This window comes from Cottoperca gobio, chromosome 13 (genome assembly GCF_900634415.1).
Source record: "Cottoperca gobio chromosome 13, fCotGob3.1, whole genome shotgun sequence".
Taxonomy (NCBI): Eukaryota; Metazoa; Chordata; class Actinopteri; order Perciformes; family Bovichtidae; genus Cottoperca; species Cottoperca gobio.
The window spans coordinates 16,510,175-16,536,622 of NC_041367.1; the positions used below are offsets into that span (position 1 = coordinate 16,510,175).

Sequence of the window (26,448 nt, forward strand, 5' to 3'; positions counted from 1 at the left end):
AAAAATTATTTTCTTTTCCGTTTCATCTTTTATGGCATCAGGTTACGATGGCCCAGCTTTCAGATATCTAATCGCATAAGTCACTCAGTGGCGTCCCTGCAGATCACCAACCAGTCAGCAGGCCAGCTGAGTTTGTTGCAGAAGTTTTCTCTACTGCGCCTTACTGCAATCATGGAGAAGTACTCCATGTCTAACAAGCATGGCTGGACCTGGTAAGTCTCATTTTAATTTCTAAGATCCACTTTTGGTGTGGTTCAAGAATAATTACATCTTTTTTTTATTAGTGAAGGCACATTTTATTTATATTGAACTGGTTTTATATTTCCTCAAATGATTATATTAGTACAGTTAATTTGTCCAATATGGTATGAATAGGCCTTAATTAATGACTCTAATAAGATTCCCCTTTGGCTTACAAGCTGTTATTTCATGTTAACTAAATGTGAGTATATACTCTATATTTTGTTTTGTTTTACGAAAGCATAGTCTTTTATTAAGCCAGTAGAGCAAGGTGTCAAAGATGTTGTGTTGATGTCTCTCCTAGGTCCGTGCCAAAGTTTATGAAGAGAATGAAGGTACCAGACTATAAGGATAAGAATGTGTTCGGCGTGCCTCTCATAGTGCATGTGCAGCGTTCTGGACAGCCACTGCCCCTCGGCCTGCAGCAGGCACTGCGGTACCTGAGGAGCCAGTGTCTTGACCAGGTCAGCCACAGTACTTCTTCTAATGTGTATAATGTGGTGCAAGGTTTCAATGACTGACACAGGTTGTAAGTAGATACAGTGGTGGTATAACAATGCTACTGCTATACGATGTAGTTACATATCGCTGCCAGCTGTCAAGTTAACACGTCTGTTTTGCTTCCAGGTGGGTCTCTTTCGTAAATCAGGGGTGAAGTCTCGAATTCAAGCTCTCAGACAGATGAATGAGAATTCTCCAGACAATGTGAACTATGAGGATCAGTCTGCCTACGATGTGGCTGACATGGTGAAGCAGTTCTTCAGGGATCTACCTGAGCCTCTGCTCACCAGCAAGCTGGGGGAGACCTTCCTCCATATCTACCAATGTGAGGACATACAATTCTCTTTGCTTTGCCTTTGTCCCGTGTCAGGTTTTAATTTGATTTTCTTTCTTGTTTTTTTGTTTTGAGAGCACTGTGACATAGAGTACACGTGGCTGCTTGAGGATTCAATTTCAAATCTAGTAAATGACCTTTGACCATGATAGATTGTGTCCCTTCTATCACCGTGTCTGTAAAGCAGAAATAATAGAAATCAATTCTCTCATATGTGCAGATGTGCCGAAGGACCAAAGGTTGCAAGCTGTCCAGGCAGCCATCATGTTGATGTCAGATGAAAACCGAGAGGTCCTGCAGACACTGCTCTGTTTCCTCAGCGATGTCACTTCCTCTGTGGAGGAGAACCAGATGACACCCATGAACATTGCTGTGTGTCTGGCCCCCTCCCTCTTTCATCTCAACATACTCAAGAAAGACAATCTCTCACCAAGGTGCTTTTTTTTCTTCCTCCTTTCTAGTGTTATAGTTAGCTTGTGGCGTCTGGTATTTTGGAACCGCAACATTGCCCGCCACTCTGTGCTTAAAAAACTAATGAACAAGATATGCAGGCTTTCTAATAACTCCTGCATGATTATCTTCACCTATTACTCCATAAAGATAGACATAAAAATGGGTTACAGAGTTTGTTCAGCCCTCAGGGGTGTAGTAGATATCTCCCTTTTTTTTGTGCCACTTTTAAAGGACATGGCACTCTTTTTAAAGCTCAGTGTTTTATGAGATCATGCTGTGTACAAACAAAGCAAAGCTCTCTAATTTACCATGTTGAAATTGTTGCTAAAGGGATCAAAGGGGTTTCCTGCAGAGCGGAGGAAGGGTTTATATACTGCGTTTCGTGGGGATGTTGACCCAGGAACTCTGCTGGCCTAATAAGCTTTCTCTCCCCATAATCCCCAGGGCCATGCAGAAGAAGTATGCCACTGGCAGACCAGACCAGAAGGATCTGAATGAAAACTTAGCAGCAACACAGGGCCTCGCTCATATGATCATAGAATGCAACCGTCTCTTTGAGGTACAAGAACCTGAAGTTGAGATGATGCAAGAATTTCAAGCTTGCCTGGATGCAATATCCACATGCCTCCCGATGTGTATATTTACTGTGAATCTTACTACATGCTTTAATACACCCATTAGATCCCCCATGAGATGGTTACTCAGTCGCGTAATTCATACGTGGAGGCTGACTTGCATGCACCAACAATTGATGAGCTGTGCAAGCAGCTGGAGAATCGTGATGGAACGTACCAAACTCATATGGAGGGAAGACTTCAGAACCAGCTCAAAGAGGCCCGGGAAAAGTCCAAATACTGGGTCTCCTGCAGCAGCTCTGATAACACAGAGCTCTACTATAAGAAGGTTGGTGCTCTTTCTATTGTGGAGTTATTTCCATATTGTTTCATATACATTATAATAATCATGATGCTACTTATTAACTCCAAATTATGAAGGTAACACAGGAAATGAATAATGTAAAAACATTGTGACACATTATCAAAACTTTTTGTTTTTCAAGTATTTCTTTGTTTTCAGTGGATTGTTATCTACTGATAGCTTCATTTTGTTTGCTTCTTGTTGTCGTTTATTTGTTGTTATATTTTTCTAAATGATGTTAGTTTAGTTTAGTTTTTTTTCTTCCTTCTTTGTTATTGTTTGTTTTTCTCCTTAAGTTGAGCGAAGGTCCGTTGTGTAAGCCCGGGGCTTCTTGACCTCTTCTGTCACATTTCTTATGTTTTTCAAGTTAACATGATTGTTTTTGTGTGTCCTCCAGGTGGGAGATGGGAACCCTTTGAGACGCTGGCGAGTGTCTGTGGAGGTAGAAGCACCACCATCTGTAGTGCTGAATCGTGTGCTGCGAGAGCGCCACCTGTGGGATGTGGACCTGCTGCAGTGGAAAGTGTGTGAGACACTGGACAAGCAGACAGAGGTGTTTCAGTATGTCCTCAATCGCATGCCCCCTCATCCCAGCAGGGACTTTGTAGTACTCAGGTGAGTGATGACACAAAGAAAACGTTAAACAGCATATCATCTTTTGTTTCGAAGTTGCAATAATGTATTTTCTTTTAGTGCACATGCTCAATCTCTTTCTGTTTATTCAAGGTCATGGAGGACAGACTTGCCCAAAGGTGCCTGCTCCCTGGTTTCTGTGTCGATAGAGCATGAGGATTGTCCTCCTGTTGGAGGGGTACGGGCTATAGTCCTGGAGTCCAACTACCTGCTAGAGCCCTGCGGCTCAGGAAAGTCCAGACTAACTCACATCTGCAGAGTGGACTTGAAGTAAGTCCCACAAGCATCTAATTAAAACATGTCATATTACACTTATAAAATGCACCAATACATTTTTATGTGCGATATTAGTTGCATTTTAAAGATAATTATTTGAAGCTTCTTTATAGTATATTAAATATACTGTTCTGATTTCAGGGGAAGGACTCCAGACTGGTACAACAAAGCCTTTGGTCACCTTTGTGCCGCAGAAGCTGCAAGGATCCGCAACTCCTTTCAGCCGCTAATCACAGACGGCCCAGAGACCAAAATCTGAAATTCTTTGCCCAGTGTGTCTGCTCAGCCTTGAGATCAAGATTGAGCCTTTGAGTCATTGCTAACAGGCAGATACAAAGCATAGACAAGGCCCCAGAACTAAAGCACAGTTTGTTACGTTTGTTTTTCTAGAGTATAAAGGCTCTGAAATTGATTTTGAGCTCCTCTGTACTTGCACAATGACAAAAGAGGACATCTTATAGGTGCTAAGCATAATTACTCAATGGGAAATTAATCATCCTGCCAATGTCCTTAGCATTAGGATTTTATTTACCTTGATGTTGCTTAACTTGTATATTGTATGATAATTATTATCTTTAATAATATTGGATTACTGTTACTTTAATCTACAATGTCTAGGACATTCAAGCTCTTAAACGCTTCTGGGAAGCATGTATATGTTATTCATTTCAGATCATTTTAAGCTATAGTTATTATGATGTAGACTCAAGTGTCTGTATATATATATATATATATATATATATATATATATGTGTGTGTGAATATACTGTACATGCAAGCAAAATGTTTATATTGTATATATGTGAAGGGATAAATAGTTCATATGTTAATATCCTATATATTGATTATTTCACTGTGTCAACCTTCCTGTAGTACACATGGTACACAATTGTAAGCTGGTTTTACTTTGCTTCAGTATTGCCATTTTGGAATGAGTGTAATTTTATTGAACTTTGACCTCCCATGGTTGTGAAAAGAATGACTTAAGGTTTGACTTGTTCATACCTGCTTAAGGGTACTGGATTGTGCAGTCAAGTACAAAAGACATCATTTTTTAATAAAACTATCAAAATGATCAAATGTTTGTATGCACTGATTCTTCATCTTGCTGCCACTTCAAAAAGTAAAAACAAGACATTTTAAGAAATCCTTCTGTAATTGACGTCTACCTCTGAAGGAGTCTAAATACCTATTTAGGACAATTGATATTAAATGGTGTCAGTAATGCTTCTGTCAAAATGTTAATTTTCCACAATCATGTCTACTACTCCTATGCACTGACTTGTACTGACACAAACACAATTATCTCTGGTCTGGGATGAGAGGGACCTCTACTGGACATTTAAAGGAAACATGGGAGAACATACATGGTGTTACATGGACACTTTATTAGAGCTTTCAACTCATGTTAAATCCAAACATGACCGTTTTTTCAAAAGCAAAATGCAATGGAGACTGCAATTCATTTTGTCTGGCCTCTCCTTAGAATTATTTCTTTTACAATTTCCCAAAAACTTGGGCTGAACACATAAACCTGATTGATTGCCGTCTTTGTCCACTAGGTGGCCCTTTCTGATCAGCAGAATATTCATCTCAACTGTGGACACATTTTATTCTCCCCTTAGACAATATTATTGAAATGAAGCCCCCTTTTTTCCCAAGTATTTTCGGTTATTTTCAACAGCTAGTAACGCTGAGAAGATATATGTATTCTAAGATATCTAATGGGGTGGTGTTTGTGCTAATGGACACAACCACGGTAGTTATTTCAGTCTTAAAGGATGGCACTCTAAATCTATATCAATTTTGTAAAGTATCAAATTACATCTTGGAAATAAAGTTAGAGGTTGTGGCAGCTCAGGCATGATGAAAGTCAATGAAAAGATCATTCACCAAAACCATTATAGAATACAGTGAGAGGCTTCTGTGGCAGACCCTACAAAACGATCATTACATGAACATTGAGGTTATTGAGTCTGGATCTGGTCTTGATTCAGTTCCCTATATATGCTCTTAGTGTGTGAATGGCAAAATCAAACCCCCTCCATTAATCTCCATTCAGCACTGGCAGGCTTTATGGTTCTCATTGGAAAGGGGACCAGGAAACTTAACAGAGGGGATAGGAGGGATTGAGTTAGACATTACAAGGACATTATTAGATAAAGTGATGTGTTGGGACAACAGAATAAACATTTTTTAATGGTTAATTCCTGAAGGACACAGTAGCTATAAAGCAATTATGCCCTGTTCAACCCAATATGTAAATGATGTCGCTGTTTGCTAATTCAAAGATAGTACTCTGAAAAAAACATTAACAATAGCAAATAAGACTACAGTTAGATAAAAACAGCCAACATCGCAAGATGAATCGATATTTAACCTACACAGCAGGTTAAATATTCATATTGCTAATTGTTCTGCTTAGCTTTACTGTAAATGAAATCGAGTTTTAAAGCTGCATAATAATATACATGATAGGTACAGCTGTATGCAGCTGAACATTATTTCTACCTCTTTTGAAGCCATGCTGACACAGATCAGCTTAATGAGGTCATGAAATGCAAGCTCAGCTTTTGGCTGTCAGTCAGGACGATGGACAGGATTGTAGCCAAGCTGTCAGTGTCAGTCTCTTTTATATAACCACTGGAACCTGGTGGCTTTTTTTTGGTCATTATTGTGTATTATTATGGATAAATCTTTTTCCATATGACTTTGGGCAAAGTAAAATATGCCACACAGGAGATATTGCAGAAGCCACTCCTGAATTGTCTTACAAAACATTAAAGACAAATCATTTTTACAATACAAAACATAGATGCAATGCATATAGATGCTTTGGCACCTCATTCAAATGAATAATTCAATTTTAAACAAACATTTAATTAATATAAGACACAGCTGTAAATGGAAGCATTCATAGTCAACAGTGATAGATGTAAACCAAGATCTTTAAAAAAAATAAATAATATTTAGTAATAAACCAGACAATTCATTCATTTCCACCGATGTCGGGAAATAGTTAAACATTGTACGAATTATAACCAGCTCAATGTAATGTGTCAACAAGCAGACCCACTTATCAACTCACCAGGGTCATGGGAGAAAACTTGACCAAGGGAATTAATCTCACTGTAATAGGATTTGTTGCATTGCTTTGCATATTACTATCCAGGGTCACCTTTGTGCCTCACAGACTAATCAAGGAACTGTACACACCTGAATCTGAAACATTAATGAAACCAGTTGAGAGAGGAAGAAATGGTAGGATAATAATGATAATTCAAGTCAGATGTTTGCATGTGTGCATTCATGCGTGGTCAAAACGATAGCCTGAAAGACTAGGTGTTAATATCCCTGTTATACAATTTGACACAGCCATAAAACTCAGGTCTCATTTTATTCTTTGGAAAGGCTAGTGGCTCTAAAAGACCAAAATGGCATCAGGTCTTTTCACTGTTGTAGGCATTCAACATCATGATGACAAATTGAGAAAACCTAATGAAGTAAAATGCATTTTCTTTTAAATAATTTCTAAATGGATTGCATGTGTCCATTTGCAATTTCCCTCATGATAAAAGTTCTATATTATCATGAGATCTATAGGGAGACACCTCAAGCATAACACCCGATTGTAGATATTAATCATTCGAGATATGTGTGCCATCCACCCGGAACAAAGCATTCATTAAGGTGCACACCTGTGCGTTTCCTGCTATGAGTAAGAGCTGACAATGAACATTTCTAATTTTGGAAAGATTTTTTTTATGCAGCCATTGGTTGTATTACTTTTATTGCATTTTCAACTTTCAATTTACATAGGCTAATATATATTCATGTCTTGGAAACATTAATCAGGTAATTTCGTTTTAGTTTAACTTTCACCAGTAAAAATGTAACCAGATTGGCTTAATTGACCAACAGAAAGACTTTATAAAATGGAGTTGGATGGCAATTTAAACTGCTTTTTGCTTGGCAAGCTAATACCAAGTGGACCATGGTATTATCTTAACGAAGCACCCCGCACTTTGCTGCTCCGGTGCTCCCACATGCCCGGTGGAAACACGGGGAAGCGGCCGAGCTGCTCGCGGTCAATCTCCAGCTCTCTAGCTCCATCATTGCAGGCAGCGCAGGCGTGGTGAACCGCAGGCAGGGGGCGGCAACATGGCAGTGACAGCAGCACAGACACGGAGACGCGCATTTAAGAAAGCGGCACTTTCACACACACAGAGCAGGTCAGTATGCTCAGTTAACCGGCTGGTACCGACAACACACCGGACTCTCACACCGGGACTCCCCAGAGTGGATTTACCTGACAGAGAGTGATTTCTTGTTTGTGTTTTGTTTTTGTTTTTTCGCGGCTTCGCGAGTGTTCTTCTCTTTCATTTCTTTTTGATGCTCCAGAGCAGTGATTGGATTTATTACAAGGAGAAAGCGTGTAACCAGCTTCTGAAGCCGCCCGGTTTGGGTGGAAATGACAAGCGAGAGACCGGTGACAATGCCGGGCTCGATGTCGCTCTCGGACCGTCAACCTCCTCCAGGTCACAGGCAACACGCTGCTGCAGTCTCTGCTGCCGCCGGTGAGACAATGATGATGTCCGGCTCAGGTTCAGTTGTGTTCCCGGCTGGGATTATCAATCCATCGGTTCCAATACGGGATATCAAAATGAAATTTGCTGTAGTCATCGGACTGATCCAGGTTGGAGAGGTTAACAACCGGGATATTGTTGAAACGGTGCTGAATTTGGTAAGTAAACGTTTTTTTCCTCCTAATGCCTAATCCCTAATAGAAAAGGAATGCTATTCAGTGGCAACAACTGAATGTAATGTTGACATATGGCAAATGAATACTATTCTAATGTCGAGACTGTGCAAATGATTATTAAATTGTTTGTAGTGCTGATATAAGTAGGCCTACTTTAGGGATAGGAATTTGTGAGAGTAAACAGCAGTTAAACATTCAAAAGTCAGACATGCACACAGACAGGGTGGGTTGAGGAATGAGGGGATACAAATACAAAGGCAGTTTTCAAGTTCAACAAAAAGTCCCAAATTCCTTGTGTTTGCTTGTAAATGAGGCACATGATGCCGGGGAAGGTAAAGTGCACATTGGCTGGGATTGCAGTGTTTTGTGAGTACTTCATGCTGGTGCACAATTCATTTCAAAACTGTATTTTTGATGAAATGCAGTGATGTAGGTGAGGCCGGGGACATCTGCCGTTGCTGTGTGTGGGAGAATTCAGGGGGCCTGGAGCTAAGGGTCTCACTATCATGCCAAAGATTATAACTACTTTCAGGGAGTCATCTGGACGTCTAGAATTACTAATCTCCCTAAATAGAGGGTTCAAGAACTGGTCAGTGTTTGGTGATAATTTGGACAGTGCAGCTCCTCAGGATCATGGTAAAGACGATGGTGTATACGGGACCTACTGCTAATTTAAGTGTCAGTATTGGTGGTAATATGATGGTCATCACCCTCTATTCAGATTAATTTTCACCCAATATTGTGTAAAGCTTTGTTTTTTTTCTTCACTTTTTTAAACAAGCCGGGAAAGTGAGAGGAGGTGAGAGGAGAGTGACAAGTAATGATTGTCAGCATAAGGTGGTTTGGAGTTTGAACTGACCAGGGGTCAGCGAATTATGGGCAGTTTCCTCCACTGGTACAGTTTTAACATGTTATGAAGAGACTGTGGAGGACTCATGTCCTTCTGCAGGACTACCACACTCAAGCCTGTTAGGTGGTCAATAGGTGACCTTCCCTTGTTAGCACACCAGATATTAATTACAACCTGTTCTGGCTCAACAGAAATCCACTTTGTGGAGCAAGACAAATTGTAGCCCTTGGCATGTTCAGACATGAGAGTTGTACTGCTATAGCTCGAGTCTCTGACACCTTTCCCCTTCTCACTTGGTAATGCTGTTTTGACAGGAAATGTGCACACAAAATAACACACTTATTGTCCAGACAGTGCACCATCTTGTTTATCAAGTTTAACATATTCTCAAATTTGCTTTGTTCTGTTCAATGCGGATCCATTTGCTCGTCCTGTGCACAGGTCCCAAACTTTTGAATGACACATTTAATTTACAATCGGATTCTACAACCTCTCCCCAAAGGATGTACATACAAATGAACCACATATAATGCAGCAATCTTGGGACCAGATGACACGGTAATTGTTATTATATCTGCCCTTTCATCAAAACGACATCACAAAACTCATGAATAATGCTAGCCAGGGAAGAGGGTGGAGCAAGCTGTCATGCAAACAACCCTCCTGTCGGTAAGAAGTGTTGAGAGGGCATGAAGATCCAAAAGCATCTGTAACTGGATCAATTTGTGGAGTAATGAAAAAATAATGTTTTTTCTCCTTTTCCAAGAAGCATCTTGGAAAAATTGTAGCTAGATGTTCAGACCAGGATCCTCTATTATGAAAAGGTGTTTTTTTTAAACTAGCTGCAGCTCTTGTTGAACTGCCTATAAGGGAATTTGACAAAAAAAATGGATCTAATATTACTGATCCTCAGAATGAGAGCCTGCATAGAAACCTACCTCAGATGTTAGAGATGGGACATCAGACATGTCATTTCATGTATGAAATGGGCATCACCCATCAGAAAGGTAATTCTCAATTAAAAAAAACATAAAACGTCTTCAGAAGACATACTTTTTATATATATATTGATGTCAAGATACAAGATATTGTACTTATGGAGTTTTTATTGAGTTAAAACAGAGTATCAGTAGAAACTGTACTTTGAAATGTAACAATCATTCTTTTTTTTAAATAAAAGAATGTTAAAATATGATTTCCTATCAAGCAATTTGTTGTATTTTAGCAGCATACTGAAAGCAGCAAAAGGCAAAACTGAGTACATTTTAATATTTGTTTATTTGTCCAGTGGTTCAGCTTCCAATTACAACACCAGATGGTTGAGTTCAATACCAGGGCTGCCACCATTGTGCCCCTGAGCAAGGCACGTAACCCTGAGTTTCTCTAGGGAGACTGTCCCTGTAGTTAGTTCACTGTTGTAACATCGTTATCACAATATTCAACAGCGTATTTTCCTCATATTGTGCAGCCCTTAGTCCATACTTCACTCTGTGCCAGTGACTTTTGTCTAATCTGAATTACATTAACTAATTAATTCACTGCATTATTCCTGTTCAGGGGCATCTGGAGCCTTTCCAAACGCATTACGAGCAGAAGTCGAGATATCCAGAACAGTTTGTCTGTGGGTTGACGTAGATAGACTGGCAACCAGTTTACATAAATGTATATAACAAAAATCCCAATAATTTAATATCAAAAACTAGTTTCATTTTTTAATGTTCTAAAACCCACAGAATAATGGGCCCTCCTTGGCTTGAAATGTCTTTTCAGCTGAATCATCAGCCCATACGGCTAAGGCTGCTCTCAAGCTCTGACCGTAAATATAAGTCACACACCTAATTCAATTTTGTATAAGCATGACAATATTGCTTGTTGTTTTCTAACCATGAAGTTAGAAACAAAATGGATTTGTCTCATACAATCTGAGTATGAGATGTTGTCACCCCCTTTGCCACCTGTCCAGCTGACTCACCGCTTTCACTAAGATGTGAAAATACGAGGGAATATTTCTACTTTGCTAATGGTCACTTGGTATCCATCATTCAATAAACTTCTCTGACAAAAGAGAAAGTGTCATTACTCAACAGCCTGCACCTTCATGATCAAAGTCACCTATGATCTGATGGATAATGGAGAAAGGTGTGAATTAGGAAATGGCTTTCAGAGGGTGTCTTCATTTTGATCCTGACAAGTGCGAGTAACAGAGTTCTCATGTGCTGTCCACAACTGGTTGATGTTAAGCATAAAATAAACTCTTGGTACCCTTAACCATCATGTCAGGTCAGAGTTATCACCAAGCTTATGATTCTCCAAAATCTATCTTTTAGTATCAACCCCCCTGTAGACTGTAGAAGGTCTGTGTTGAAAGTGGAGGATTCCTTCTTCATAAAGAACAGGAGCTGTGGTCAACATGAACTTTATACCAGTTTCATGAATTCTAGAGGTAACGTTTTCATGGTGGAAAAAAGTATCAAAACACCCATAGAAACAACTGTAACATAATCCAGTCCACTCCACTATCCATTTGTATACTCATGCTCCGTTCATATTTTAACCAACCTGTCAAAATAAAGTTTGTTTGTATGCCCGGGAAGTACGCTGATTCTGTTTGTAGCTTGCGACTACATTTGCTTAAGTTTGTCTCAAGGGACTGCGTAAGAAAAGCTACAAATGTGTGCAGTATTTGACAGATTTTGATGAAAATATATGTTTGGATCCTATTGAGCCTGTGCAAAAACGATGGAGAGGAAGATTATGCTGCAGGAGTGCATTGATAAGTTTCTACAGTATGGAAGTTGAAATTTATGTGCATAAATTATATAGTTAAGCTGAATAAATTCTTAGTCAAACTAACACTTATACGACTATGTTATTATACTAATTGATTTAATCAAAAGATCTGTAAAACTGAGTTTCTCCACAAAGAATACATGCGATGTCATTTATCCCACAAGCGGTTTGCTTGCTCATTTTGAATCTTCTGTCTGCATTCTATTACATTTGTATATCATTTGAAAGTAATCGGTGGCATGATGGTGCAGTAGCTAACTCAAAACTAGGAGCGCAGCTGTCCTAATCGCCTAGTCTTCTGTGGAGTTTCAATTGTTTACTAGGGGATATACTGTCTGCAGTCCAAATATATACTGTTAGCTGGATTAAGGGCTGTAAATTGCTAATAGGTATATGTGAGAGTGAGTTGGCCCAACGATGGCCAGGCGATCTGCCCAAAGAGTGTTTGTCCTCTGCCAACTTACGATAATTAAAGAATGTGTATTTAAACCCGTCGCTGAGGGAGGGGGGGGGGGGGGGTTGCGGCCCAGTCGGTGCCCCCTCCCAGCCAAAAAGCCAATTACCAAACTGCTGCATCCACTGTGTGAAAATTAATTTGGAGTATTGATGAAACAGCTTAGATAAAAATGACTTTGGCACATCACCAAACAGTGTTTCACTGTAAACATTAACGATTCAATTACATAAGATTTGAAGATCATTTCCCCACCTGAACATACAACGTTTTTGTTTGTGCAATAGAGAGTTGAATGTGCTAAACACCCAGATGCTAGTTTTGTACCACCATCCTTTATCAAAACTACAGAGTCGTAAACGAGTTGTTAATCTTAAAAAGTATAGGCAGCCTGAAAGGAAATCTGTAATTGAGATAATGTGTAGTAAAACAGGTTGTGGAGTCCTGCCTTCAAGGTTGTTGTAATTCCACAGGAATTAAACGGAGTAACAAAGGAACTTGAGCTGTGCTGTTTGCCTTTGAGACATTTTCCAATTTGTATCTTTGGAAGTAGTAGTGTCAGGGTCTCTCTTATACATTCTGAATAGTCACTTGTGATAACTAACCCGGGAATTAAGGGGATTTTCACAGTAATGTATTTCTTATTTAATGTTTTTCAAATTTGTAAATGGAGATTTGTGCAATTGAACCAGGGCTTGGGCATTTCATATGACTCTACAAATCATACATGATTTCTTACACTAACCGACAAAGTGAGGAATAGCATGTAATGGATGTTTTTGCCATCTGGGATACTGTAACATTCAAGTTGTTAGTCATATTACATATTCATCACACATTGTGATGGGATACTTCTAACTGAAGTGGAAATACACAATGCAGGATCAAGGGTCAGTATACTGAAAAAGTACATTTGCAACACATCATGACCTCAGGCCTCAACTCCATCATATTTCTGCACTGATTAAATCTGTTCCTAAAAAAACTAAACAAAAACAAACAAACAGATTTGAAAAGAGCACTTTCCCCCCAAATTCTAATAACACCTTCAAGATTCTTCAGGGAAATGATAGAAATGGTGTCAGTGGTCAAGCCCCATCTGAACTTTTAAAGCCCATCAGATGTGGCCTTTTAGATAATCCTGCCTAACACTGCTCGGTGCTGCTCGGTGCTCCCCAAGGTCTACATTTAAAGCCAAAAGTGCCTTTGCTGTCAGGCTCCCAATTCTATGGATGGGTTTTCTATTGGAAGTTTGGTCTATCCTTCTTTGTTTACTATTACTATAAATTATTTATTGAAATAATAGTATTTAAGTATATGTTGGTTTCTTATGTTGTGTTTAATTTGCTCCTAAATTTGCTCTTTGATACTTCCTTCTTCTAGTCTGACCTTGTTTAGTTAGTTCTGCGGTTCTGTGTGTTTGATGTTCTCTTCATCTCTGTTAATGGCAGTTTATTTCCAGGGATTTTACCATTTTTAAAAACCAGCAGGCATCTTTCACACTCCTTTTTGTTTATACAGTGTGGACTTAAATCTGGTTGAAATGGAAGAGTTTGGGAACTCTTTATACCAATCACAAATGCATGTTTTTGTTTAGATGATGGCTAAAGGGAAGACTTTCCATCTTCTGCTCTGTGACGGTTGTCTTCGTTCTTCAGAAGCAATCTAAAGTTCATATTGTGCCACATTGAAAGAGTATTCCACGCCGGCAATTTAACAGGAATGTTTGGTCATTGTAGCAATTTAAAACAGTGTTTATTGGGTGTAGCAAAACATGATATGCATAAGGAATTAATTAAAAATAGAATCAAAGCTGCCCTAAATTAATTAACTTTTGTTTCATAGTGTTGAATACAAATTTGTTACACCATAACGGAGCAAAACCTTTGCTGTCAAGGGACAATCAGTATATCTGGAAATGCATAATGTGTGTGTGTGTGTGTGTGTGTGTGTGTGCGTGCGCGCGTGTGTGTGCACCCGTATGCGTGTGTGCGTGTGTTTTAAGCGGCTTTTACTTATGGTTGGCCATCACTGTAAGCATCCCTCTGCTGCTGTTGAGTCAGTTGCACAGTTTGATCAATCTTAGATCGATATCACCTCTAGGCGCTTGTACAGTTTTGTAAATGCCACAATAAACCCCCCCCCCCCTCCCCCCAATTGTCTTTACATGTCTCTCTTCAAACATTACCGAATGGGTTTTTTGCTCTTTAATGCCACTGCTTGCATGCATATATGACATTGCCGTTAGACATTCTATATATTTGAGTTACACTTTCTTTAATTGGGCATTTCAAAGGTTTTCCTGAGAAAAACTAAAAGACAAACTTTACGTTTGATGAATGTTACTGGCATTTCAACCTGGTTCTGGATTTGTTGGACATCATACCAAGCAATTCTAAAAGCGGTGTCTTAGTTATTGATCTGAACCGTGATCTATTTTTTAAATTTCATCCCCTAGCTCTACTTATGTCCTGCTGAAATGTCCTTGAGCACGAATCTATACTAGAGGTCCAGAGATGCTCTTCTAGCTGTGTGCCCTCAGACCTCTCGGTACTAGTGTGAGTCAATGAAAGATAATGTACCTACATGGATCAATTAAGTAAAACATAAACGCTGCAATGAACCTGAGATGGAACCCAATATACTACATGCTCAATATGGGAGTTAACTCCTAAACATTCATAAGGAACAGCAGTGTTCACCTTCATGAATTCTTTACTATGCCTTTCAAAAATGTTTTCCAGTTTGAACCTCATGCATCATAGGGGGCTACACTATGCTAAAATTGTTAATAAAAAAATAAAGTTTATTCTCTACTAAGCCATCCAATTTCTGCCAAGAGCAGTTTCCTCTGATCTACTCCACGATACTCTTTTTAGGATTTGAGGGAAAATTGAAATTCTGATTCTGACACTGTTGATTGTTTCAGGGAGCATGCTGATATGCATTTTCTTGTTCTCAACCAGGGTCAAAGTGAAGGACTGCATTTTGAACATTTGCTGTGTACTGGCCATTTGTTTTTCTTCTCTGATATAAGTACAGCTGCATTCCTATGTTTCTATTTTTCATGAGGTCCGTGCTGGCTCTTTAAAAATGTCTTGATACCCATGGTCCATCTTATTTATGATTTTGGTTTTTCATTTAAATTTCTTTTTAAATAATGCACACTGTTTATACAGAAACAGCAATATTTTTTTGTTGTGGAGTAGTTTACCCTCTTACTCACTGCTGTTGCTAATTATCCGTCTACTACTGTACTGTACGAATTCAAATCCTGTTATGCTTTTCCCTCTTACTCGATCAGGCAGTATTACTCCAGAGAGGTGCGGATGGTATATTATTGGGCTGCTGCCTACATTTGTGTCAGGGTGCATTCTGGGATACATCTCCCAGCTTGGTGTGTTAATGTTTACCAGGGGCACAACTGATGCCTGGTTGTGGGGACCCCTATACCACGAGCTGACCCTGTCTTTCAGGACTTTTCTCTTATGTGTTGCTCTGCGACATCATGTTGAGAGAGGTGACAATGAAATGAAATGAGATGGCAGAAAGCTTGATAAATTCCCTCAATAAGCGTACAATGTTCTTCCTTTGTGCTTGTTTCTTACACTCAAAACAGTTTGCTTACACCCTCATATATACACACCCACTAGACTGAACTGAAGGTTGTTTGCGTTTGTGACCTTTCTCCATTTAGATTTGTCTGCTCACAAAAACACATTGAGGTCAGCACTGTATATGAACAGAATTTTGCTGCAACTTTCTTTTGAAATATTTATTTAATACTTTACCATATTTATTTGTTTAACCATTTATTTAACAAGATATAGTCCTGTTAGGTTTTGAATTATATTTTGTTCCTGGCTGGGCTAATTCAAGGCATTTCCAAAAGCATATCATCCTGTTTCTATAAAAAGATTGTGGTTTTGCTGTGAAGATATTTCTCTGTTACATTGAGATAACATTCCATTGATGCTTTATCCAATTTGGCATCACTCTTCCTCCGCCAACCTCTGAAGGGCATACTACAAGTCTGTTCAAAGCAATATGTATATAATCCATTCTTTCCTCAGAGATTAGTCTGTGCCTAAACTAAACCATTGTACATGCTGGAATTTGTGCGAGCAGTGGTTAACATACAGTGTATATATAAATATGAATGAATTCCTTTCACTCATTGGATCTAGATAACCATTGAACACACTGTATTTTTGAATGGTGCAATTGTAACATTACACCATACATGCCAAAGCCGCTGACAGAGCAACAGCATCTTAACCCCCATCGAGTAGCACTACATACAACACATTGTTAGCATTACTTAGGTCTGGTTAACAGCAGCTCAGTAACTGACCACTACTGTTTACTGCCAGGGACGAGTGTGTTGGATTATCAGCATCAGCAACAATGTGAATAATCAGGCTTACTCCCAGGTGGAAAGGTTTTGGCAGTCAACCAAATCCCAGCCTGGGTGTTAATGCGTTGTCTCCCCCATAGGAACAATGCCCTGTGCACACATGCTCATTTCTATGGTGATGAGCTGCATCCCTGATCAGGCAAACGTGCAAAGTCATATTGCTAGCTGCAGCAGGGTGACAGCCAGTTACTGTAGCAAAGAGTGGTCATCACAGTGCAGATGCAGCAAAAGCAAAGACTACTCGATAATTAGATCGTGAAGATGCAAATAAGATCTTTGGCCCTGTTCCTGACCATCATTATCTGATACAGTTCTGTTTGGAAATGGAAATCTTTGTCAAATTTGTATCTAAGCGAAAATATATTAATGAAAGCCAGGCAACATGCTTATGTGCTGTACTGTCAGAAAACAGTTTGGCTTATATCCGATGTGGTCTAGCTTGAAACCTTTGTTCGACATAAATCATATTAATCCAAAAGCAGTCAACAGTGTAATTGGTTGATAGGGTGTGAGTGATTTGAATTGTCTCTGTGTCAATAAGTTATTTGTAAACCCTGAAGTCATGAAATACAGGAGTGATCCCTCTCCCAGGACGGACAGACATACAATAGATGTTGTGTGTACAGGATAAACAACATAGTACAAATACAACATTTGACAGAAATTATGTTGTATTGAAAAAGAGAAAGTATGGATGAATCCAGGAAAATGTCAAAAAGGCTTCCCAGTGTCCAGCAGGACCAAGGCAGCAGGCGCAGCCACAATTCCTGATCCTGACATAACTTTATCAGTGGCAACCTGCCACATGAGACACAGAAACTCCGGGGATGATACCCCAGATGATGAGTTAGTAACATACATTTACATAAATGCATACAGATAGAGAGGGAGAAGAAGAGAGAGGGAGGGGAGGAGAGAGGAAGAGAAGGAAGAGAGCAGGGAGGTGTCCCCGGCAGTCTAAGCCTATAGCAGCATAACTAGGGGCTGATCCAAGGCAAACCTGAGCCAGCCCTAACTATAAGCTTTATCAAAAAGGAAAGTCTTTAGTCTGCTCTTAAATGTGGAGAGGGTGTCTGCCTCCCGAACACAAACTGGAAGCTGGTTCCACTGGAGAGGAGCTTGATAGCTGAAGGTTCTGGCTCCCATTGTACTGTTAGAGACACTAGGATCTACAAGTAACCCTGCAGTCTAGGAGCGCAATGCTCTAGTTGGTTTATAAGGTACTATGAGATCTTTAAGATATGCTGGAGCCTGATAATTTATCAGCTCATTCACGTTACATAGGAACAACAAGAACACGTGTCACTCGCTACCTGATCGGTACATACTGCCCTATCTGAATGGCGCATGTGCAACTCTCAACAGACATGAGAAAAAAGCGAGATGGCTCACTCGAAAAAATGATTTTTGCGTCCAAAATGGATATTGGAAGTAGCTAACGAGTGAGCCATCTTGCTTCTTTCTCATCTCTGTTAAGAGTTGCAGATGCACAGCACCGATCAGGATTGTTATTCATTCCTACATTTATTTAGTTTTCAAGCTGCTGTTGCATTACTGTTTTATACTGTTACTGTGCTGTTATTTTACTAATTGGAAAACGATTCCATTCAAAGAATTGGTATTTATCCCTAGATTCTTTTTCAGTAGCTTGTCAAACTAGACAATAAAATGAAGTATTATTGCATTCATTCTCTGTATGTATATGTTCATGTTTTACAAAGGGTTTAACCTGAGCCAGCCCATACAACAATGATAGCAATCATATCACATCCATACATTTATGAAAAACAGACTTGTTACTCGGTAATGGCCGAGTTCACGTATCATAATCGGTATTGGTAAAGGAAAACAATGGTATCGTAACATCTCTTTACATTATTAGCTTTTAAGCGATCTCACGTTGGCCCCAGTTGACCTCATCTTTTCCACCTATTTTTATCTTTACTTTGGGAAAAGTGATTTATTTAAATGTATTTAAATCATGTCCTTTTCTCAGCTTCGTTATTCTTTTGTAACCAGGTTGTAATTACAAAGGGTGTGGACCATAAAGTAAGTAAGTGAAGCAAAATAAAAATGTGCACGCATTTTGTGATATGGGGAAAAAACAAATAAATTAGAGCATAGGATATCAGCATAACAAGTAATACATGGCTAGCTACATTTGACCCATTTGAGATTCAATTAGAATAATACTGGTTTCTGATCTTCTACTTGTATCTCTGTTAAATATTATGCTCCTGTTATATTTTCCTGAGACAGTGATTAAAGAATAGACCAGTCACCATTGTCTGCAATATATGTATATATAAGTATGTTAATGAATGCTGTACTTCAACAAATATAGGTACTTCAATACATGTTTGCTGTCATACAACAGTGACTTCTCAATACAACGATGGTCTTTGTTTGTTTTCTGTCACTAGCAACGATGGAAAGATATACAAAGAGTAACCCACTTTATTGGTGTATCATAAGGCATCTGAGGTCTGCATTACAGCAAGTGACAGATTTATAATTCTCTGTTGCACATGAGCCACTAGGCAGTTAATGATGTGTGCTGTGAATACAGATTTCGACATTACGCCTGACAAGGCTGTCGTTGTTGATGGGGTGGTTCTGTTTCGAATACTTTATGTCTTCCCATACACTTCATTCCCTTTGGTCTTGAAGTGCTGCAACACTGTAGCCTGCAGTGTGTTGCCATTAGATGACTGAGGGTGCTGTGCTCATCCTGCAATCCTGTGAAGGCTTTGCTTTTGATAAAGGTTAGTGTAATCAATCTCCTAGATGTTTATATTTATTGCTCTAGTACAGCTGGGATGTTTCTATTTCCTGCTGATATTGAAGCATGAATGACTCTGTAAGAGCTAGATCACACACTGATTTTAATGTAGCTGAAGTAAGGGGGAAATAATGGGTGGCTTAGTGGGAGTTAGGGGTTTGGATTACAATTAATACTAAGGGATCAGCGTAATGAACAAAGACACCATCCATTTTTATGGCTCATTATCCTCCCTGCCACGTTCTAACTGGATCTTTTTATAATTAGTCACTTGGACATACTTTGTCTGCTGTCTGCTTATTTTTCCATCTGGTTCAAAGCACTAACTTTTGAAAAACATTGTGATGGACTCTCACCAGTTTGCTTTTGAATACTTAGGTATGTCTCGAATGAAACATCAGTGGAGCACAACTTTTAGATTCTAATGCCACAGAAGTGTTGCTTATACATATATTCATGAGAGGCTAATGGGCACCTACATATGTTCTACTTCCCTCATTTAATTAAATGATTTGGAAATGGCATCTTGGCTTGTTCTATATAGGCAATCAATTCAGATCTTTGTTGTTTTTGTCTCGGATTGTAAACTTAATTATGATTTATGTTACCCTATTGATGGCTTCTATTGTAACATTTTTTATTCTTTGTTGTTTTAACTTGGTTTGAATAGGGACCAGTGTGCTATGGCCATTTAGCACTGTTAAAACCAATTTCACAACCCGTTTACACACATAAAAAAATATACTTAAAAAATCTAAATTAATTATGTGCAATTTAGCTTCAAGTCAGATTTATTTTTTGACTTTTGGATACCTTTTTAAATATGCTGCTTAACATTTATCTGCTTCACCCTGCACTGCATATCTCTTTTGTAGCTTTGGGGATACAATTGAGTCTCTGTGTGTTGTACGCATGGGCACATTGGAGCCCAATTTCAAGCAAAGTCTAGATGCTAAATGTGTGTCTCTGGCTAATGCTATTAGTTGTGAGAGTTGGACTGCTTTGAAAGGAACATCTGGCTGGAGAGCCTCACTGTTGCTGCGTAGTCTCAAGCAGAGAAGGATTACTGCCGTGGCATTTGGTTGAAGATGATTCAGCATGGAATTAGATGGCCTATATGGAACACAGCTTGGGACAGTGTGTCAGTCTTACTCTTCTTGTTATTATGAATACAGGGTGTTAGCAGTGGTGAAAGGCTGTGGAGATGGCTGAATCCTGGCATCATGCTTCTGACTGATAATACATGCTTTGATTAATGTTTGAGTACTTGATCTCATATTCCCTGGCTTTGGGCAGAAAATCCCCACTCTTGACACAGCTTATATTTTCCCATTTCTATAAATTGTGTTGACTATATCTATTTCTCAGCAGGATGGTCATACAGTATGTGGCTTTTTAATAGCTATAGGCTGTTTTATTTTATTTTATCTATCCACAATATCAGTATCCCAGCTGTCAATCCCATCTCTCCCCTCAAGCATTACCCTATGCACACAGTATCTACAGTAGGGAGCAGAAAAACATATGAAATTATGAAAAAAATAACTTATGAAAGAACAAAAACGGTGAACTGTTTTTTTTAAACCAACTGGCTTTTAAGTATTAAATAACCAGTAAAAACAAAGTACAATCATTTACTTTGTAGCAACACATTTTACTGTCTTACTAAATATATCAAGAAATAAACTAGCCTCCGCATGTTGGCCCCAAAACTAATTTTAAAGTCAAAGTGCTTTGAGCCAAACCAGACAGTGGGAATATTCTATATATTATCTTTTTGTCATCACCATCAAGTTTGTGTCTGGAAAAATAGATGGCTCTGGTAGAAAATGAGTTGAAAACATAGACATAATGATCAGTGTGACCTGCTGCTTTACTAAGGAAGTTATATTCTTTTATTTACAGTCTTTGTGATTTGTGCATTACTCAACTTATATTTATATCCAAATTGATACACCAAGCAAGTCATGCTTGATAAATGTGCAATACTTCAAGGAGACTAGGTCACATCCAGACGAGTAGAGCAGATATGCCTCTTCAAGAGAGAAGAAAAGTGCTTACTGAAGAGTGTGGCCCCAGGTGTACGTTTTTGGCGGTGACTTAATTCCTCCTCGAAAGCACACTGTCGTCATTTTTCTTACAACCTTGTCTGCACACAATTTGAATATAGGGCTGTAAGTTCCTGGAGAGAGTCTGAGCGTTTACTAGTTTCACAGTCATATTATGAGCCCATGGATATGCCATGTCAAACCTACTGGTTTTCACTCTTACCAGGGCCATAATTGCATTCAGCAGGGGTCCTGGGCTTAAATCAAAACATCCAGACTGGATGACTAGAACGAAAACCAACAATTCTGTTTGGCAATCATTTGCACAGTGTGACAGAGCGTTGTAGTCAATCATCAATACACAAGGCCGAGGTCTCTCTTTGCAGAATAAAAAGCTAAATGGGCGTCAGACGATATCAGATGGGTTCCAGGATTGCAATGAGTTCCGCCTCTTTAGTTCTCCACACAGACTGTTTACCTACATGAAACCAAAGTCCGCTCAAACGTGATTGGTCAATCCTACTCGAACTACAAACTAAATCCAGAACGCTTCTGATACCAAACTTCTGTCCTGTTGCTGAAAGTTTCTGCATTCATATGCAGATATCTGTTTATAGAGATTAGAGCAATGGAAGAGTCATTTTTGCTCCACTCTTTGAAGGGCTTTCTTTTCCATTGGCACATAGCCAGCCATGGCTGAGGCAGGTCTCTATTGACCTTGGAGAAATCGCTGCATTACCACACAAGGGTAGTCGATAGAGAATAGGAAATGGGGTGAGGAGAAGTTCAGGACAGCCTCATTGTTACTCCGGGGCACAAGAGGACAGCCAAGCTAAATCCATGTGTCAGCTGCACCTGCACTTTAAAACAACAATATGTTCACAATGTAGGCATTATCGATGATTTGATTGTTCCAAGTTTATCTTCACGGCTGACAATCGGAAGTGTCCCTGTGGCTACAATCCTTCAGTGGTCATTGTTAACGTTTCCACTCAGCCGTGCTGCTCCATGTCCGTTACTCATAGCCAAAGGATGCTGTGTGTCCTTATATTTTCCCTGTGTAAGGAAAGGCTGTCTGGTGCTGTCATTCCTGTATAAATGTGACCAGTTTTACAGCTTGTCTGTTTCTGACAGTCCCAAAGAACATCAGTATGATTGAGATTTATTAAAACAGTTTATGTTCATGACGGTCTGTCGACCCAGGAGCCAGTGTTGGTCTGACCACCCTGCCCTCTGTCTGGCTGCACTGCAGTCAGAGCCCCTTCTACGGAACAGTCCTATCTGCTTGACTTTATGTGTGGAACAAATTAGTGAGTCACTACTGGCCCAGAAATGTTCTTGAGGCTTAAAAGTAAATTTGCACTGCCAAGTGTAACAAAGTCCTACACCAAATCTTTGAAAATTCCAAACTTCTCAAACCCCCAGTGATCCTGTGTCATTGCTGACTAATCTTTTCGTTTGTTCTCAGAACCTCCTACAGATCCTCTGGCTTTGATCATGGAACAACTTTTGTTATTGTAGAGTCCTAAAACAGCAGTTGGAATATCACATTTTAAAGGTGGCACTGGCTAGCTTGAAGAGACTGAGGTAAAGGGACTGACGCATACATTTGAAACGATACACTTCTGTTGTCAGTCAGAGCATATGTAAAAGTCTGTATGAATTAGTTACTTCATCAAGTGTTTTGTTGCATAAAACCAGGTCTGGTGGTTGAATTATGGTTTCATAAAATATGTGAATATATTTGTTTTGTTGTCGAGTGTCCATCAGTGGCAGGTTTGGGCACATTCTCTGCCTCCTCTGGGGGATTTTCTCTCAGTGAGGGTCTTAAACCTGCAGCTATGAGTGACAGTGTGGCCATCATGGCGGAGTTGAGCTAGCGGTGCTGGAAATGAACACCTAACAAGAGCCATACGTCAGTTAATAGTTTTTGTTTAGTGGGTAAATTAGTAAGAATGTTGTCTGAACTAATCAAAGGAAGGTAAAAGCTTGGCTCTGTATCAGTCAGTTTGGTGTCTGCTTCACTGGCTCAACATTAAGTGGTAGCAAACGTTTTCCTTCTTTCTCTGGCGTCTTTACATTTTGTGCCTGGTGAACAGTTTCCTCTCATGTTTTTCTACAGTAAAGGATATTTTGGCAGGTTTTTGCAGGCTAAGTTTAACATTTTCTGGCTGGTAAACCAAGATGTTGATTTCAGTCACTGAGAGTAAATATTTGCAAAACATCCGAACATTTGGTCTTTTGGCAACTTGTGAACTGAGCAGCAATTTTAAAGCATGTTTGGAGGATCCACAGAGCTCCATTAAAGTCTGAAACCTAGCAAACAGGTTCAACTGTTTAATGCTTTTGTTTCTTGATTTTTATGATACTGTATGATCTAAGTCACTGGGACTGTCATGGTTACTTTCTTAACATATAAATGTTACCTCTTTTATATACAATTCTTAATAATAATAATAATAATAATAATAATAATAATAATAATAATAATAATAATAATAATAAAAATTGTATTTATAGGTCCACTCCACTTTTCATTTGCGTAAACAAATCGGTTTATTTTTTATTGTCTCCCAAAGGAGAAAACTGTCTTGGATTGGTATTGTTCCATCAAAACCAAACATCACAATATTACACATTTAATAAGAACACATGCAAAAATTTGCCTGACATAAAACAATCAAAGCAAGTTAGTCACAAAGCCATTGACACATCTTAAAACAGTACATAAAGGATGTGCAAACACACACATGCTTACAAGCAAACACGATATGGGACGTGCAGTTATCTGAGAGCCTCCCTACCCTTCTGTCTCTCCTCCAGGAGTTTCCCATTTATTACTTTAACTGACTGAGGGACACATGAACATTTAGAATGCTTGTGCTTACACAAGGGAATTCTGTACCTCCTTTTTTAAATGAAAACGTGAATAATCAGCCCAAACTGTGCCCAGTGTACACATAGGTAATGCTGCATGTTTGATACCTTAAGGCAAAAGCCACCATGATAGCTTTCTTTCAACTGTTTTCATTTGATTATTTACCAAAACGATGAACGTTTGAGTGGGAAATGCAACTCTTGAAACTAAGGAGATGTAATTAGCTGTCTGTAAGTTGGAGTTGTTGGAGGTGCAGAACACTCCGTAACACCACTGTACAAAGTGGACTGAGTGGAGGCTGTTCCCACACAAACAGTCTTTGGCTTGAAAGAACGCATAAACCTGACAACAGCCAAATTTAATTTTGGCGTGTCATCAAACTACTCACAGAATGAATGTTCATTTGTGACGGCCGATGTGAACTTAAATGGGATTCTTTTGGTATCATGAAAATGGCTATGCATATTCACATTGCACAGTGACAAAAATACATTCCAGCATCTCAACTATTATATATACTGTACCTACCTTTTGTGAATTTTCAGCTGCTGTGTTACGTCAGTGAAGTCTTGTTCGTTCATTCTCTCTGACAGCTGTCATTTTAGTCTGAGTGGGAATGATTTTACTGTGCTTCCAGCAGTCGAGCCTGTTTCGACTTTGGAACAGTGTTCTGTCGCTGGTTTATGAGATTGAATGTGTGACCTGTTATATGGTGGGTCATCTTGAGCTTTGCAAGGGGAGAAGAAGGAAGTATCTGGAGACTGACAGGAAAATAGAGTTAGCAGAGGAGGAGAAAATGTGTTCAAAACCAGTCATCATTATCCTCAAGCCTCTAGTGTGCAATTCACAACCGTTCAACTCCATAAGTAGGATTTAAGTACCCACATGTGATAATTTGTTTCTTGTAACATCAGAATCTCAACAGCACTGAACAATTAAAAACCCTCTGCATTGACAACATTTACTAAAAATGAAAGCAGTGAGATGTTTGTAGTTCATGCTACAGTAACCAGTTTATACATTGATGTAACTTAATCCTCATGACAGCAGTCAGGGCTTAGCCAGGTTATTATAAACAAGTTATGACATTTATTCACACTGCACAAAAACTGGATTACTTGAGTAACCAGATTAGGAATGAAATTCTCCATGCCTGTAAGTGTGGCCTCTGATTGAATCAAATCCTCGCTCTTAACATTCTCCAATTCAGCTCCAAAAAACCTATCGTTTCTCTGTCTGTGAAGCCCCCAGAATGACACTTCAAGGGGGGGGGGGGGGATGGACAGTCGGTTCCTGTCTGTACATTCATTCTCAGTAAGAGGGCAGCAGGTGCTTCCAGATCTGTAGCTGAGTCGGTGGTGTTGTGGTGGACGATGTGCCTGTGTTTCTGCACTGAGCCGTGTGATTGCCATGTGTCAGAGAGCATGGCCAAGTCTCACTCGGGGGGGCATCTGCAGATTAGTGTGTGTTGCCTGAGTGACCATGTTTCTGTCCAATCCTTTCCTTTCCTCTGAGTGTTAATATGCTGGCTGGTATTCTGAACACACTCCAATTGTGCTCCAGTTCACTACACATAGGCATTAAGGTAGCATGGTTTGCCTATGTAGAAATTAGGTGGTGATGTGCTGGTGTCACAAACATTTTGTCCATCACAACTAGACATTTTCCCTCTAGAAGCACCATTTTGATTTGATGATTGTACATTGTACATTGACCACCACTGTTTTCCGATGTCTCAGATTCATAACTATTGCGCAATACAAAAAGATAACGTGACAATCGTGCAAGATGCAGTCACGAAAAGGTGTGTAGTTTGAAAAAAAGGCAAAAAAGTGGATAAGGAGCCTCCACATTATGGCCTGGCCCGATTTGACATTGCAAAATGGTCTCTAGTTCATTATCTGTTTCATTCATATCAACCTGCATGTCCAATATAGCATAATAAATAAATTCATCAGTATGTCTTTTCTCAGTCAGTGACGGACATATCAATGACTTATTGTGCTCATAGAGCAAATTCTTCTCCCAGTTCTCCAGCACATAACACATTAACGTAGGAGCACAAATGGCCAAAATAACCATAAGAATACCAAATTAATACCAAATTAGTAC

General features: G+C 39.3%; 2 protein-coding genes across 9 annotated transcripts in view; both read left to right on the top strand.

Annotated features, from left to right (window-relative positions):
- Positions 1-4,430, top strand: part of stard13b (StAR related lipid transfer domain containing 13b) — a 71,642-nt gene extending 67,212 nt beyond the window's left edge. For all 6 annotated transcript variants that reach the window (XM_029446713.1, XM_029446712.1, XM_029446714.1 and 3 more), the window contains 9 exons: positions 42-212; positions 545-704; positions 868-1,066; positions 1,296-1,509; positions 1,973-2,087; positions 2,210-2,431; positions 2,844-3,061; positions 3,173-3,349; positions 3,497-4,430. In XM_029446713.1, coding sequence (XP_029302573.1) covers positions 42-212; positions 545-704; positions 868-1,066; positions 1,296-1,509; positions 1,973-2,087; positions 2,210-2,431; positions 2,844-3,061; positions 3,173-3,349; positions 3,497-3,614 — 1,594 coding nt within the window. In that variant the 3' untranslated portion in view covers positions 3,615-4,430. The remainder of the gene's footprint in view (positions 1-41; positions 213-544; positions 705-867; positions 1,067-1,295; positions 1,510-1,972; positions 2,088-2,209; positions 2,432-2,843; positions 3,062-3,172; positions 3,350-3,496) is intronic.
- Positions 4,431-7,826: 3,396 nt separating this feature from the next.
- LOC115017536 (neurobeachin-like) overlaps positions 7,827-26,448 on the top strand; it is a 183,874-nt gene continuing 165,252 nt past the window's right edge. For all 3 annotated transcript variants that reach the window (XM_029446066.1, XM_029446069.1, XM_029446067.1), the window contains exon 1: positions 7,827-8,099. In XM_029446066.1, the coding sequence (XP_029301926.1) occupies positions 7,827-8,099 (273 nt within the window). The remainder of the gene's footprint in view (positions 8,100-26,448) is intronic.